This window comes from Trifolium pratense, linkage group LG3 (assembly GCF_020283565.1).
Source record: "Trifolium pratense cultivar HEN17-A07 linkage group LG3, ARS_RC_1.1, whole genome shotgun sequence".
In the NCBI taxonomy this organism is placed as follows: Eukaryota; Viridiplantae; Streptophyta; class Magnoliopsida; order Fabales; family Fabaceae; genus Trifolium; species Trifolium pratense.
In genome coordinates, this window is record NC_060061.1 from 44,204,345 (window position 1) to 44,221,418 (window position 17,074).

At 34.3% G+C, this 17,074-nt stretch overlaps 2 protein-coding genes across 8 annotated transcripts; one reads left to right on the top strand and one right to left on the bottom strand.

Moving 5' to 3' along the window:
- Positions 1-414: 414 nt before the first annotated feature.
- On the bottom strand, positions 415-5,237 carry LOC123913819 (cell division protein FtsZ homolog 1, chloroplastic-like). Its single transcript, XM_045964687.1, has 6 exons — positions 4,818-5,237; positions 3,068-3,167; positions 2,419-2,648; positions 1,961-2,128; positions 1,217-1,450; positions 415-908 (listed from the first exon to the last, which is right to left on the bottom strand). The coding sequence occupies exons 1-6, from the start codon at positions 5,091-5,093 to the stop codon at positions 639-641; spliced, it is 1,278 nt and encodes a 425-aa protein (XP_045820643.1). The 5' UTR covers positions 5,094-5,237; the 3' UTR covers positions 415-638.
- Positions 5,238-7,367: 2,130 nt separating this feature from the next.
- LOC123913816 (putative disease resistance RPP13-like protein 1) lies at positions 7,368-15,437 on the top strand. Of its 7 annotated transcripts, none has more exons than XM_045964685.1 (10): positions 7,368-7,595; positions 7,689-7,745; positions 8,525-12,193; positions 12,714-12,940; positions 13,301-13,505; positions 13,625-13,749; positions 14,148-14,313; positions 14,404-14,465; positions 14,736-14,864; positions 15,206-15,437. In XM_045964685.1, the coding sequence occupies exon 3, from the start codon at positions 8,573-8,575 to the stop codon at positions 12,182-12,184; it is 3,612 nt and encodes a 1,203-aa protein (XP_045820641.1). In that variant the 5' UTR covers positions 7,368-7,595; positions 7,689-7,745; positions 8,525-8,572; the 3' UTR covers positions 12,185-12,193; positions 12,714-12,940; positions 13,301-13,505; positions 13,625-13,749; positions 14,148-14,313; positions 14,404-14,465; positions 14,736-14,864; positions 15,206-15,437. The 7 variants fall into 7 exon arrangements, with proteins under 7 accessions (XP_045820641.1, XP_045820640.1, XP_045820635.1 ...); XM_045964684.1 differs by having other exon boundaries at positions 7,368-7,534; XM_045964679.1 differs by having other exon boundaries at positions 14,148-14,465.
- The last annotated feature ends 1,637 nt before the right edge of the window (positions 15,438-17,074 follow it).

Consider the following 17,074-nt stretch of genomic DNA (forward strand, 5'->3'; position numbering starts at 1 on the left):
ACACTTGTCCAACACGTGTCGTACGACTGTCTTATAGGTGTCGAACCCCCGATCTAAGGAGTGTCAGAATAAAGAAAAAGTAACTTTTTTGGATACATGCTTAAGCTGTATAACACAACTTTTGGGGATGCTCTTGTTGCTGTGAAGTTAGACACCACAATTTAGATGCAATGTCTAGCTTCATACAAGAGGGAGAATCATGAGGAACATCACTATTTGAAATGATGTAATTCAAGAGGTTTCGGATTATAAAACATAAATGTGTAAAATCTTGAAATTTTAAATATGTACAAGGGGAGTTCGGATTGTATAACTTGGACGTATCATGTTTGCGTCCATATTAAAAATGTCAGCACGCAGTGATAACTCCTAATAAATTTAAATTTGTTTAGTTATGCCATTCCTGCACCCCAGTAGTAACTTATATACATCCTCATTCCTTTAACAAAAATGTTACAAACGTTACACTGACATTGTGAATCACAGAGTCAAGCCAATAACTAATTTTTTTTTAAGAGTTTGTAAAATCATTCTCAACAATCGAGGGACAAGACCATAACCAGATTGATGCCTAAATCAAGCTTAAAATTTTTTACAGATACAAAACTACTATGAAAAGGTTCAAAAGAACCGAGAAGCTAAAAGAAGAGTTTTCGTGGGGGTGCTTTAGATGCAACTGTTGATGAAAAGTTTGAGGCTTTAAGGGGAGTAGATGTTTGATTGCTTTCTTGGCCCCCAGGTATTCTGTCAAGAAGCTTTGCAGCCCTTGGATCTGTTAGTAGCATCTTTTGGAAGGACTGTGAGAAGCCAGTTGCAATGATAGTCACGTGAATCTCACCATTGTAGCGATCATCAACAACAGCTCCAAATATAATATTGGCAGAAGGATCGGCTAAACTTGTCACAACCTGTAAAGATTACCCGTTTTAGATAAAGGATACATATATTTTACACAGACGCACAATATCAACTCAGACCCTGTTTGGATAAATAACTTAATTAAGCACTTATCATGTAAGTGCATATGTATAAGCTATAAGCTGTTTTTATGAAAATATTTTATGGACATGTTATAAGTTGTTTCCGTAAGCTCTCTCAAACAACTTCACAAGTGCTTATACTAGTAAATAAGTTCAATTAAGTTATCCAAACAGAACCTTAGTGCAAAATGAATTATAAATATGCTCTTTCAACAAGTGCTGATAAAATGAAATACCTGAGATACTCTGTTCACTTCCTGAAGAGTTATGTCTTTTCCTCCAGTAATATTATACACTATCCCTGTAGCTGACTGAATAGATGATCCTATTAAAGGTGCCAAAGTAGCTTGTTCTGCAGCTTCTTCTGCACGGTTTTTACCGGAGGAAACACCTACTCCAAGCATTGCAGTTCCAGAGTCTTTCATCACAGCTTTTACATCAGCAAAATCCACATTTACAAGACCAGGTATCTGTAAAAAGTCAGGATAATCCATATAAGATAACTTCAAAACCTTGAACTTTGACAGTACAGTGACCATATAGGAAATATCAATAATTGGCCATGTCTAACATGAATAAGTGGGTAATGTGGTGCACCATGCACAAGTTTCGGATAACGTTATAACGAATACGAATTTTATAAAATCGAGCGTTGAATTGAAAGATTATATCATATAGATCATCCATGGAAACTCTTAGAAAAATTGAAAATGATTTGATATGTTATTGAGATCCATCAAAATTAACGGTATTTAATAAAACTCATAAACCGTTAATTTTGATGGATCTCAATAACATATCAAATCATTTTCAATTTTTCTAAAAATTTCTATGAATGATCTATGTGATATAGTCTTTCAATCCAACGGTCGATTTTGTAAAATTCGTATTCGTTATAATGTTATTCGAGACTTGTGCATGATGCACCACATGAATCACTTGTTCATGTTAGAAAAAGCCTAAACAGTTAATCAACTCACTGTTATGATGTCTGATATTCCCTGTACTCCTTGTCGTAGAACATCATCAGCAAGACGGAAAGAATCCGTCAGAGGCATTTGCTCATCAGCTATGTCAAGCAGACGGTCATTTGGAATCACTATAAGTGTATCCACATTTTTCTGCAGATTTTCGATGGCTTCTAGTGCCTGAAATGATTACATTTGAATTTCAACCACTCAAAGTATCCTCAAAGCAATGCAATATCTTGGAAAAAAGAAAATAAACATAAAAAAATTTATGAAATGCATCATCACGGTTCAGCCATAAGATAGATATAACTCATGATTAATGATATAAGGTATGAATTGGGAAAAAATAAGACGAAATTTCAACTCTTTTTAGCATACAATAACAGTGTTAATTGTTAAGTAACATTTGAAGTAGCTTCTACAAAGTGTACTTTCAAGTTCCGACTGAGGAAAGAAATGACACATGCCTGCAAGGATCTTTTGCGTCCTTCAAAACTGAAGGGATAGGTAACAACACCAACGGTCAAGTAACCAGCCTCTTTTGATATCCGAGCCACGACAGGGGCAGCCCCAGAACCCGTGCCTCCACCCATACCGGCAGTTACAAACACTAAATCTGAGCCCTGAAGAGCATTAGCAATAGTTTCTTTTGATTCCTCAGCAGCTTGTTCCCCCAAAACTGGATTACCACCAGTACCTGCATCTCAATCAAGCAGTTTGAATCAAATGCAACAATCAAACGATCCGAAGCTGTCAATATATCTCGCAGCAAATAAAATGTGTTGTAAGATTCAGCCTTTCGCTCATATTTTGTCAACCAATCCCTCCTAACTCACATATTTGTAGGGAAAAAAATTGTAATTATGTTCATAAAGATTTAGGAAAAATGGGATCGCCGCCCATGCATGCAAATTGCCAGTACAACTCAAAATGGCATTTTCTTTTGACCCTATTTCATGGTAACGAACATTCTCAAGAATTTCACTTAAACTTAGACCCATAACTGATATAGGAATTAAAGCTACACACAAATCACATAATGATCAACATATAAGCAAGTTCAATTGAGCACAATTCACATATGAATCTCAAGGGAATAAAGGGCGGGTTTCTGACCTAATCCACGAGTCAAGAGTTCTCCAATTTTGATAGGATTCTCAGCAACAGAATGCAACAATGCTTGAGCATCAGTATTTATAGCATAAAAGTCTACACCCTGATTAAAAAAATATGGAAAGAAAATGTTTCAGAACTATGTAGTTGCAATTCAATAGCAAACACCAATGATTAGTTACTGAAAAGCTTCTCCAATGTTTCTTTATCTGGCAATTTATCTAAAAAAGCTTCTTTCATTTCTATGCAGGAATTCGTCATTTTGAAAGCTTTTAATGTCAATGTCCATCATCCCAATGCACCTGTCATCAAAGAAGTATGGTGGCATCCTCCGCTTTATAATTGGGTTAAACGCAACACAGATGGTTCAGCGTTGGGTAACCCCGGTATTGCTTCTTGTGGGGGTCTTTTTAGAGACTATACTGCTACTTTTCTTGGAGGTTTTTCTATTAATATTGGAAATTCTTACGCCCTCCATGTTGAGCTTATAGGTGTTATGAATGCTATTGAGATCGCTCATTCAAAAGAGTGGAATTATCTTTGGCTTGAATCCGATTCACAATTGGTTAATTTAGCTTTTAAGTCCTCCCTCATTGTCCTTTGGAAGCTCCGTAATCGATGGTGCAATTGCTTGGAGTTGACTAAAACCATGCATTTTAGAGTGACTCACATTTTTCGTGAAGGGAACTGTTGTGCAGATAAAATGGCTGCTTTAGGCATCAATGTTGATGGTTTTTATTGGTGGGATAATGTTCCGCCGAGTGTTCAAGGAGATTATATTAGTAATTTAATGGGTCTTCCGTCTTTTAGATTTCATTAAATTCATTGCACTCTTTTTCCCTTATCCTTGGTTTTATCCCTTGGGGTTTTCCAGGAAAGGTTTTTAATGAGGCAGTGGCAGGTTCCTTGTATTTTTGTCTTCTTGGGTTTTGGTCTAGTCCCCCCAAGTTTGTCTCTTTTTTCTTTCTTCTTAATAAATTTATTAGGGTGCTGCAAATGATAGATGGTGATTATGGGGTGCCAATATAGTTGGGATGTCATAGTTATCATGTGATGCATGTGCACGCTAATGTTTTATAAAAAAAAAAAATTACTGAAAAGCTACACTGTCTTGACCAAAGACAGATAAAACACAATATTAGTGCCTAGTACCCTACTAGCCTGATAATCACATTCTTCATACCCCTCAAATCCTTGCAGGAACAATGACAATGTCATGATTGCTAAAATGCAACCATGATAAAAACATCTCCCAAAAACAGAAACAAGAGAATTGCTTGATGCACGGACACTGGACACGAAACTGACACGTCAACACCGATAATAATTTGAGAAAATCACATAACTCAGTGTAATCATAAGTGGCAGGGTTGTGTCAGTGTTGTTTCGGTGCTGTGTCGGTGAGATATGTCAGTGTCCGGCACCGAGGCGTGTCTGACACCAGGACACACCTAATCTTAGAGTGTCCGTTCTTCATATTTGCGTAATACACTCTACACTCTGATTTCAATACTTTCTCTTCTATTTGTTGAAATTCAAATGAAACCCAATAAATAATTTGCATTCCACATAAATTTCAACAAATCAAATAGAGCATGTTAATTATCATTTCTCAGATAAGCAAACCCACCAAAGTTATCACAATTGCACATGATTCATGAACGAAAAACAAAAAACCCATTAATAGATATGCCAAAAAAATGAATAAAAAACAAAACTTTATCATTAATTACGGAAAGGGGAAAGGAAAAACCTGTAATCCACAACCAATCATGCGGTTAACGGCATTGTTGCCACCACCACCAACACCAACAACCTTAATCTTAGCATTGTCAATGGAATCAAAGGAGCATGAAACGGGCCTAAAACGACGTCGTAGGGGTTCATTATTACAGGTTAGTAATCTAGGATTCAGTGAAATAGAATTTCTAAGAGTGGATGAAGAAGAGAGTGAAGTGTGAGAAATTGGAGTGGGAATGGAAGAAGATGAGAGTAGCTTATTGGGGGTTTTAAGAGAAAGCATAGCCATTTTTTCTATGCTTGTGGTGTGTTACGGGTTTTTGTAATTGGGAAATGGAAGAAGAACTGGGAATTCAGGGGTTTAATAGAAGTTGAAGATTGAGTTGAATTTTTTCATGTTAAGGTTCATATGAGACGAAGACCCACTCTCATTAGCAAGGGAGCTCTTTTACTTAGTTTTTTAATTATTTTTTGGAAAATGATAATCAGTATCCGGGCACTAGTTAAGCATATTAATATGGAAGTTTTATCTTGAAATTTGTACATTTAACACATTAAAAACATAATAAATCATCTTTTTAACATTAACTATAGTATGTTTAACAAGTGCCTAGCATACCCTTATTTTTTTTTCATCCATTTATTTTTGGTTTAATTACATTTTTTGTCTCTTATTTTTATTTTATGTTTTAAGTTGGTCCATTATCTTTTAAAAGTTTTATGTTGGTTCTTTATCTTTTCTTCTGTTGCATTAGTTGGCCTTCCATCAAATTTTAGGTTTCAAGTTGGTCTCTTGTGTTTATTTTAGGTTTCAAGTTTGTCTCATATGTTTATTTTATGTTTCAAGTTGGTTCCTTATGTTTTAATTTTGTTTTTTTTAATTAAAATAAAATGACATGGAACATGACTGAGACCAAACTTAAGAGATCAACTTGAAACTTAAAGAAACCTAAAATGGACCAACTTAAAACCTAAAATAAACATATGGGACCAAAAGTATAATTAAACATTATATATATATATATCGCCTCATGATTTTGGGGAGCACACACTGAATTGTAGACTTCATACTTCAACTACATGCACAACTTTGTTAAGAATGTTCTTTTTGATATTTTTAGGCACGTCGGAATATATGTACAAAAAGCGGTGCTTGTGAACTTTTTGAAAGATCCACATAAGGGAAGATCGACTCTTAGACCGACATATGTTGTGGTGTATGAGTGGATAAGCGGAAGACGTATATGTGTAGATTTGACTAGGGTTTCGCCACTTGTGGGATTAAGGGCTGATGCTTTTACTATGGGACAAGCATCTCTCAACGTTGGTTCAAAGCTGGTTCAAGCAAAGTGGCTAAACATGAGAAAACATGTTTTGACAATCAACATGCTTTTATATCGTTTGTGTTTGATACTTTTGGCTTCCTTACACCAGAGGTTGTAAATTTTTTGCAAAGAGCTCAAAATATCATGAATAGTAATGTTATGTCTCTTAAGGCTATGAATTGCATAAAGAGAGTGGCAAAGCCCAAGAAAAACAAAAGTACTTAAATATAACACGAGGAGTAGAAACTTTCCTCTAAACTGGTTGAAGGCGCATCAAAGTAAGATAAACCTTGCATCTATGGATGACAATGGGTAGGGTATGGGTAGGGTACTATAGTACCCATCTCCATACCCGCGGATTGGAAAAATACTCGTACCCATCCCTATACCCACGTGGGTAACAACTTTTCCCCCCGTCCCCATACCCTATGGGTACCTAGGTACCCATACCCGTACCCGTTACCCGCATTTTTACTAAAAATAAATTGATTAATTATAAAATATCATATAATTTTAATAGAATTAAAAAAATTTCAAAGATTTTATTATTGACTCATGAAAATTATAAACAAAATTATTACTAACCTTATCTTAAAGTTCATATTTATGTTAAATATTCACATTATTTTTGTATTATGTTATAAATAAATATTTTTATTAAAAATATGTAATAGTTTAATAGAGTTGTATTGTTTAAAATTGATTTACATATATTATTATATAATAATATAAATAAAATAAATAAATAAATAAATATTATGTGGGTATGAGGCGGGGTGGGTACTAAGGTACTCGTACCCGTTCATTTTTGCGGGTAATTACCCATACCCGTGCCCGTACCCAAAATGCGAGTTTTTACCCTACCTATTGTGGGTAATTTTTGCGGGTACCCTCTAGGTATGGGTCAAATTGTCATCCCTACTTGCATCTCATATCCCAATGAAGCTTAGGCATCCACAACCTTATTTGCTTCCCGATATACATGAGAAACTCGAACAATTAACCTATTACATAGTCCAAATTAGCAAACTCAACCCAAATTGAGTCCATAAAATAGTAGGATGTCAAAACATATCATTTCACGCGATCCAGAACTATATTATATATGCAAGTTGATAATATTATCATATTTTTATATCGCAAAAAACCGCACAAACCAAACAACCCTAATAGTTTGGTTTATATGACTTTTTAAAACCAACCGAACCGAACGCATTTATGTCTGTTTGGATGACTAGTTTTACTGCAAAAGTTACTCACTCAATTTACGCAAGTGATGGGAAGGACCGTGGTTTGTTGAAAGACGCGTACAATTCATTTACTACTTCTTACTTCTTAGTTCACTCATCTTTCTTTTTGGAGATCTCTCTACAGCTTCAGTTTGTTTCCAAACAAACTAATTCAAGTAATTTTTCTCTCTAAATATTATTAGTAAACACATTTTACTCATCATAGCTTCCGTTTTGGTAGTACTCAAATTTCATATTTGACATTTTATATTACCTATAAATCTTTTTCTAATTTTTTATGCTCTCTCAATCTCTCTTTTTCCTTTGCAGATCTTAGGTTGTATTCTTCTGACAAAGATCTCAGCTTGATTGTTCTCACACTTTCTGGTAATCTAGCTCCACTCTTTCTTTGTTAACAAAAATTAATCTTTCAAATTATGTATGTTAAGCTATTTGTCCCTAAACAAGAGATAAAGTTGTACAAAAATGAGAGTTACTTTCGAAAATGAGTTACTCCCTCCTGCCGTATTTATAAGCCAAATTCTCTCATTTCACACTTATTTCACACTTATTAAGAAAGTTGTTTTAGTCAAAAGAAAGTTGTTATATTTACTAAACTATCCTTTACAATATATTAAATTTACGTTGGGAATATGCAATCATCTTAAAAAGTAGACAATTAATGAGGGGTATTTTAGTAACAATAACATTTAATATAGTTGAATTTATATTTAAGGCCAAAAAAATTTGTTGACTTTTGCTTATAAATAAGGCCGGAGGAAGTACTTTATATTGTCCTATTAAACTTTTAAATTTTCCAATAATTTTTTTTTCATGATGCCTGTTTAGAATACTATAAAAAGTTTATTTACAGAACTTTAGAATTTTTTAAAATGAGATGAATTTTCAGGCCTGAATTTTGCAATAATAGCCTTTTCTTTTTATTTCAACAAAAAAAACGTTGGCTATTCAAAATATATTTTCTTGTTATTATAACCTACCCATAATTTAGTGATTATTTTTATAATTAATAGAATAGAGTTATGGAGAAAGATAAAAGTCACATGATTTACAATTTTAGATATATAGGAACAATGATATTTTGTAGATGTTACTATTAAGTTTATAATTCTTCTTGTTTCATTTAATTTAATGTTACTTGACAGAAAGAACACATTTCCATCTTGGAGAGACTGTGCTTGAGATTCAATATCATGGCAGAGTTGGTTGTTGAGGCATTACTTTCTTCTTCCTTTCAAATGATTTTTGAGAGGTTGGCTTCGGTTGATATCAGAGACTACTTTGGTAGTAATAAACTTGATAAGCTGGTGAAAGAACTTGATATTAAACTCAATTCTATCAACCATGTCTTGGAAGAAGCAGAGATAAAACAGTATCAAAGCACACATGTGAAGAAGTGGCTTGATGAACTTAAACATGTTGTTTATGAAGCAGACCAAATTTTGGATGAGATTGATACTGATGCAATGGTGAATGAGATGAAAGCGGAATCTGAACCTGTTACCACTATTGTATTGAGCTTTTTTCCATCTTTAACTCCAAATCCATTTGAATCTAGGATCAATGAACTACTGGAGAATCTACAGTTACTCGCAGATCAAAAGAAAGATTTGGGATTGGAAGATGGTCCTTGTGCTAGTAAAGAAGGCTTAGTCAGCTGGAAACCAGCAACTAGATTGTCAACTACAGCTCTTGTGGATGAGTCAACCATATATGGCAGAGGTGTTCAGAAGGAAGAACTTATCAAATTTTTATTTGAAGGCAATGACAGGGGCAACCAAGTTCCAATAATCAGCATAGTTGGTTTAGGAGGGATGGGAAAAACCACTCTTGCTAAGCTTGTGTACAACGACAATACGATGAAGGGTCACTTTGAACTTAAAGCATGGGTCTATGTTTCAGAATCTTTTGATGATGTTGGATTCACCAAAGCAATTCTCACGTCATTTGAGTTTTCAGCAGATGGCGAAGACTTGAATCTACTTCAACAACAACTGCATGACAAACTAACAGGCAAGAAATACTTGCTTGTTTTAGACGATATCTGGAACGGGAATGCTGAATGTTGGGAGAAGTTACTACTTCCGTTTAACCATGGATCTTCTGGAAGTAAGATTATTGTGACAACACGTGACAAGGAGGTAGCGGAGGTCCTGAATTCAAAGTTATTTGATTTACAACAATTGGACAAAAGCTATTGTTGGAGTTTATTTGTGACACATGCATTTCAAGGTAGGAATGTCTGCGAATATCCAAAATTTGAATCAATTGGAAAGAAAATAGTGAACAAGTGTGGAGGGTTGCCTTTAGCTGTAAAAACACTGGGACAACTGTTGAGAAAAAATTTCTCTGAACATGAATGGACTAAGATATTGGAGACTGATATGTGGAGATTACCAGACGGGGTCAAAAACATTAACCCAGTGCTGAGATTGAGTTATCATAATCTCCCTTCCAACCATAAGCGTTGTTTTGCTTATTGTTCTATATTTCCCAGAGGGTATGGCTATTGCAAAGGTGGGCTAATCAGGTTTTGGATGGCAGAAGGTTTGTTGAAGTGTTGTGGCGCAGGAAAAAGTGAAGAAGAGTTTGGTAATGAAATTTTCGGTGATCTTGAGTCAATTTCATTTTTCCAAAAATCGTCTTCCTACTTTGTGATGCATGATCTTGTCAATGATTTAGCAAAATCAGTGTCAGGAGAATTTGGTATGCAAATAGAGGGTTCTAGGGTGAAAGGTATCCCTGAAAGAACACGTCACATTTGGTTGTATCTTCAATTAAATTGTGGTGATAAATTACTAGAGTCAATTTGTGAGCGTAAGGGATTACGTAGTCTGATAGTAATATGTTGCACAGCTACGTCAGATACGTTGATAAGCAAAAATGTGCAACTTGATCTGTTTTCAAGACTAACATGTTTGTGGATGTTATCATTTAGTTATTGTCGTCTCTCAGAGCTAGTTGATGAGATAGGCAATTTAAAACTTTTGCGTTATCTAGACCTTTCTCACACAAAGATTAAAAGCTTACCTGATACCATTTGTATGTTGTATAATTTGCAAACACTCTTGTTGGAAGGGTGTGAAATGATGACTGATCTCCCATCAAATTTCTCCAAACTCATCAATTTATGTCATCTTGAACTCCCTTTTGATCATAGTGATCGCTCTTATATAAAAAAGATGCCAAAAAATATAGGAAAGTTGAACAAACTTCAGTCCTTGCCTTACTTAATTGTGGAAGAGCATAACGGATCTGTTCTTCAGGAGTTGGAGAAACTAAATCATCTTCATGGAAGACTTCATATTGAAGGATTGGCTAATGTCGTTGATCCTGCAGATGCTGCAATGGCCAATTTGAAAGATAAGAAGTATTTAGAAGAATTACATATGAATTTCTATGAGAGAAGAGAAGAAATGAATGACTCAATTGTTGAAAGAAATGTATCTGTCTTTGAGGCTCTTCAACCAAACAGCAACTTGAAAAGGCTCACCGTTGAATACTACAATGGCAACTCTTTTCCGAATTGGTTAAAGGGTTGTCATTTACCCAACTTAGTATCTCTTAAAGTTAAGAGTTGTAGATTATGTTCTCATTTGCCGGCACTTGGTCAACTTGCTTCTCTCAAGGAGCTTTACATTTCACATTGTGATGGAATAAAGATCATTGGCGAAGAGATTTATGACAATAATTCAACAAGTATTCCGTTCATGTCCCTTGAAGTTTTGAAATTTGAGAATATGGACAATTGGGAAGAATGGTTATGGCTTGAAGGGTTTCCTTTGCTTAAAGTGATTTCTATTTACAATTGCCCCGAATTGAAAAGGGTCCTGCCTCAACACCTTCCTTCTTTACAAAATTTGTACATAGCTGAATGCAACAAGTTGGAGGAATGTTTGTGTCTTGAGGGATCTCCTTTTCTTAAAAAGCTTTCTATTAGACATTGTTCCAAATTGAAAAGGGCATTGCCTCAACACCTTCCTTCTTTACAGAAATTGACGATTTATAATTGCGAAATGATGGAGGCATCGATTCCCAAGGGTGATAGTATCTTAGAGTTAGATCTACAGAAATGTGATCGGATTTTTGTAAATGGATTGTCGACTTGCTTGAAAAAGTTTGTCCTTTTACAAAATCGGTATACCGAGTTCACGGAGGAGCAAAATTTAGTAAAATGTACCATTCTTGAAGAGTTGGAGTTTGATTTCAGAGGCTTTGTAAAACGTCCCTCTTTAGATTTGTGTTGCTATAATTCTCTTCGTAAACTTTCAATAACAGGATGGCACTCCTCCTCCTTGCCTTTTTCACTACATCAGTTCATCAATCTTCATTTGCTAGCGTTGACCGATTTCCAACAGCTGGAATCGTTACCTTGGGGAGGTTTGGCCTCCCACTTGGCAGAGCTTGTAATACGCAATTGCCCTAAACTGATTGCTTTGAGAGAGGAGTGGGGTTTGTTCCAACTCAATCATTTGAGACGTTTTACAGTTGGTGATCATGAGTTTGAAAATGTGGAGTCCTTCCCAGAGGAGAATCTTCTGCCACCAACTCTTGTGTTTCTTACTTTGCATAATTGTTCAAAGCTAAGAATAATGAACTACAAGGGTTTTCTCCACCTCAATTCTCTTAAATCTCTAATTATTAGAAACTGCCCTAGTCTTGAGAGCTTGCCAGAGGAGGGTCAATTACTCATCTCCCTTGATAGTTTGTGGATTAACAATTGTCCATTAATAAAGGAGAAGTACAAAAAGGAGGGAGGAGAGCGTTGGCACACAATTCGTCACATCCGTGGAGTGAGATTTTAATGCAGGCAGGCAAGTACAACACATGTGTTTATATTCTCTTAATTATAAATAGTAATTTATTTTGACTCTGTAATTGATGTTGAATGGTGGCAAGTGTACCTGAAGAATCTTGTTGTTCCTTCCACCGACACGAAGCACAAATTACTTTCAACAGTTCAAAAACATGTGAACAAGATTATTGTATAATCCTCATTGTAACATGATTTTAAAGGGATTTTTTTTTGTTTTCTAATCATCCTTGCACCTTGAATTATTTTTTGAAATAGAATTCTTTTGTTTTCACTTATACTTTGATGCATATGTTAGGGATGAAGCACTGGCTGGCTTAATTTATGAACCTAAGAGTGCAACAACAACCTTGATTTATATTTGATTTCCAGTTTTGCATATCCTTGTTATTCTATTTTATCAATAATTTTTCTATCTGTGCCAATGAATGGTTTTCCAAAAATAGTGTTTTTGTTTTCCAAAAAACTACAATTCCTCTTTGTTATTCTTCTCACTTTGTTGTGTCCCCTTTTCTTTTTAGGTCTGCCTAGTAAACACGAGACTTGAGAAATGAAGCAGTCAGATAGCTTGCATCAACCAATTACAAGGGAGTTTCCAATTCGAGAAAAAAAACCATGGTGAAAGGGAGTTTCCATGGTGTTTGAATCTCAGGTTTCACTTCTACACAGTTTATCAATGTATCAAAGACCAGCGGCATAACTAAGACTAGACTATTACAGTGATTCTTAGGTGGCTCAAGAAGAGAAGGTGAAGATTTTTGCATACTCCATTGTGTTTTTGTTTTCTAGGTCTTAGTTTCTGTTTTTCCACACTGTCACAGCTCTCTATTGATCATCATCATAAGTTTTCCAATGCATAGAACTTCAATAATCTCTATATTTTGTGCTGCATTAACAGGAATTATTTAAAAAAGTTTCATGACATTCTTTATAAATTTTATTCGTGCTTTAATTGTTGAGATCCTTTTTCTCAGGTATTTTAATACAATAAATTGTCATGAACATTCATTCTTATTCATAAGTCAATTAGTTTAGAAGCATGTTTATGAGAACCTTTAAAAAGGGGATACACTTTATGAATGTTTTCTGAAGACAATGAATTTTTTAGGACTGAAGAAATCTGGAGAACACCATATTTTGTTCAGTATTGCCGTCAAGGGAAGAAATCTAAGCAGGTTCAAGAAGAAGGCTTAATTAGTTCACCAATCTTCATTCTCTGGAGCTGTCCGATTATCCAGAGCTTTCCAGAGGAGGGTTGTTGGCTTATGAAGAGATTGAGTTTATTGAGCAGAAAAACTGAGATGTTAATGCAGGCAAGTGCACCATACTAATCTTTTTATAATCTATCAAACATGGCCAATATTATTTTCTTGACAAGGCCAAGTATTTGATATATATGTTAGCAAATGCATTTCTGATATCTTTCTTACAGGAGACTTGAAACCATACTCATTTCCGTACACCGCTCTCATTTCTGTGACCATGATATACTCTTGCCACTGCGATGAAGCCCGCGTAAGATCCTGTTGCAACCTTGCAGGTCCCTTATTTGAATAGGTGAATGATTAATTTATTTCTTAACAATTACATCAAATAAAAAATATGTGTAAATAGAACAATGAACTTCACCTATTTTCTTATTGTCCTTGCATCATGCCACAATGATACTTAATAACATTCTTCACCTAAATATTTAAAGTTGTGATTTTTACATAGCCACAAACATAAATGGTGCCTGCCTCAAAGATATAGTTGAACATAATAAGTTTTGCCTGCATACAACTTCTGCAGTCTCTAATTTTAGTGCTGCATTAACACAAAATTAATCAAAAAACATTTCATGGCATTCTTCATTTTCAATTTTTACTCATTCAACGTATTTATAAAAAAGGTTTAAATTATTGAGATCCTTTACAATAAATTTCACGTGTATTCATATTTGTCATTGTTCATAGGTGAATTAGTTTCAAAGCGTGCTTATATGGACCTTCAAAAGGGACACGGTTTGTAGAAGTATATTTGAATGAGGATTTGTTTTGAAGATGATGTTTTCGAGTAGTTGAAGGCTTTGTACGTACCAGGCAAATATTTGACTATCGTGTATCCAAGTGCTTCACTGATGTAAATGACCATTCTTTGCAAAGCATTACCATCAAGAGACAAAATCTGAGAATACTCAAATCTAACATCTGCGTTTTTGTATGCTTCCAGAGGCAACAAATAAGTTAGCACACTCAATTAGAGGGCTTATTGAATTTAAGTGAGTGGATTAGGTAAGTTTCAATCATTTTCTCTTAGAGACTAGAAAACTGCAGCACAGTTTTAACAAATTCATCTGGACCTTTGTATGGAAACTTAATGCATCTTTATTATAATTTTATCAATTCATGGATGCATTTGCAGAGATAATCACTCGAAAGAAAATTTGTTTAATCAATGGCTGATATTTCTCCAGGTTTCAATCATAAGTATTTGGATATAATGACATGTTATTGTTTCATTTTGGAACCTATGAACCAAAATGTTGCTACCATATGTTGTAGGTTTGGATGAGGCATAAGGATAATGTGGTGATGCTTATGGAACTATGTCATTTTTGTGTCAAGTTATCGAAGAATGATGAATAAAGAAGAAATTGAACTCTTGCTTGCCTAAGTTCTCAAACTGATCAAGTAAGTCTGTTGCACATTCTTTTGAGTATGTGATTTCTCATTATCTCATCTTGCTAAAATTCCTTATTTCAGAGACAATTGTAGATTTGTTTATTTGTCTTTTTAAAAACTCTGAAGATGTAGTTTTCCTTTACTATATACACTTATTGTACATTACTATCTTATATATGATGCTTAACAGTTCTATAAATAACAATTCTGTCTATATGTCAGAGTCAAAGGAACAATGAGATCATGACTTTAGTGTGATGAACTAGGCAATGTGGTTTAAGATTTTTTCCTATATTGAATGAAAATGCCGGTACATACATACTTAGTAATTGTTAAAAATCTGGATACAGGTTGCTGAAAAGAAAAGAGGTAGAAGAATAGGAGGAACATCTCAGTAGATGAAATAACTCCAATTTTCAAAGAGGGCAAAGACCAAGAAATGAGTCAAAGAGGGCAAACATCTCAGCTATTGTTAATGTTGTAATCTAGACAGTAGTATTTAAATACACATGCATTGTAAGGGAACTGCAGCTGCTCTGCAGTCAGAGACGTAAGCAATATTGGCTGAACTTAGTTATCAAACATCGTGTGCTCATTATCTGCAAGTTTAACACGTATCACGAGGCCAGCAAATTAAGTCAAATATGTTTGTATAAATTTCTAAGGAATATGTCTGTCAACCTTTGAACTTTCTTTTTAGTTCTTGATTTTGTCTCTTGTTCTATACTTCTATGTTAGATGATATGAGCATTGTCATCTGTTATGCGATTTTCTAGTTTTCTTTTTTCTTGTTTCTCTTGTTTTATTGGGATAAACTGTTTTTATTGATCTAGAAAAGTTTTAGGCGAGTTGGATTCTGTGACTCTCTAGAATAAGAGTTTTCACATCGACAGTTGGAGTTTTTTGGACAAAAATAAAATAATATTCATTCCTACATCAAATAAAACCATATATTCAACATCGTTAAAAACGTAAAGGGTGAATCTGCGAATAAACTCATAACATTCAAGTTAATAGCATATGGCAAAATGTCTACAAATAATATGATAAACTTTGAATTACTACAACCACCTTTCCCTGGAAACCGGAGGATTAACACCTAAAAACATTGAGACAGCTCTCTATCAAGAACTGAAGGAATATATGTAGTTGATCTTGGACATTCAAAGCCAGAATTTTTGCAAGACGCGGTCATGTTGTCGAGTTTTGCTTTCAAAGATTGTATATAAAATAGAAAAATGAGAACTAGAGAAGGCATTGCCCTTGCTGTCATAGACCATTTTAAACTTCTTAGTTTGTTGATATTTTTGAAGAATTTTGGTTTCCTATATAAGTTTAGTAGTTTAATAGAAACTTATAATGTTGCTTTCTTTAAAATGTAAATGAGATTAGGAAATATAACTATTGACTCATTTCTAGTTACTGGTGTTGATTGTATTTATTTTCTGAAATAGAATACTTTTGTGTCTATTTAGACTTCATCTTTGTCTCTAATTAGAAGATCTTATTCTCATTTTATTTGTTTCACACACTAAAATAATATATCTCTCTATAAAATTCTTAACAAAAACAATAAAAATATCAAAATTAATTTTCACACTTTTAAATTGGTAGAATATTATCCTTAAAAAAAAAATTTCCACCTTAAAAGCATAGTAGTTTTATACTCCCTCCATCCTCAATCTTGAGAGGTTTTCCTCAAGTGATTTCAAAGACCTCTTCAATAAAGGGTTGGTTGAAAAACTTGAAATCACACTAAATTCTATCAATCAATTGTTGGATGATGCAGAGAAAAAACAATACCAAAACCAAAACGTGAAGAAATGGCTTGATCATCTAAAACATGAGGTATATGAAGTAGATCAATTATTGGATGTGACTCCTACAAATGCAAAGCAAAAGGTCGAGGTGAAAAGCTTCGTTTCAACTTTGACTAATCGATTTGAGTCTAGGATCAAAGATTTGCTAGACAAGTTAAAATATCTTGCAGAGCAAAATGATGTGTTGGAATTGACACAAAGAAGTTGCATTAGTATTAAAGGTGCAATTAGCTTGTGTCAATCCTAAGGATATAAGAAAAAATTTCCGCGAACCCCAGCGCCAAGTTGAAATAGCTAAAAGGAAATACAAATTAAAAGGATTAAAAGATTTTCAGTTGTTTTGCTTTGCACAAAACAAGTGATTTGTTTGTTTTTTTACAGCAAAGAAAGTAGAAAAGC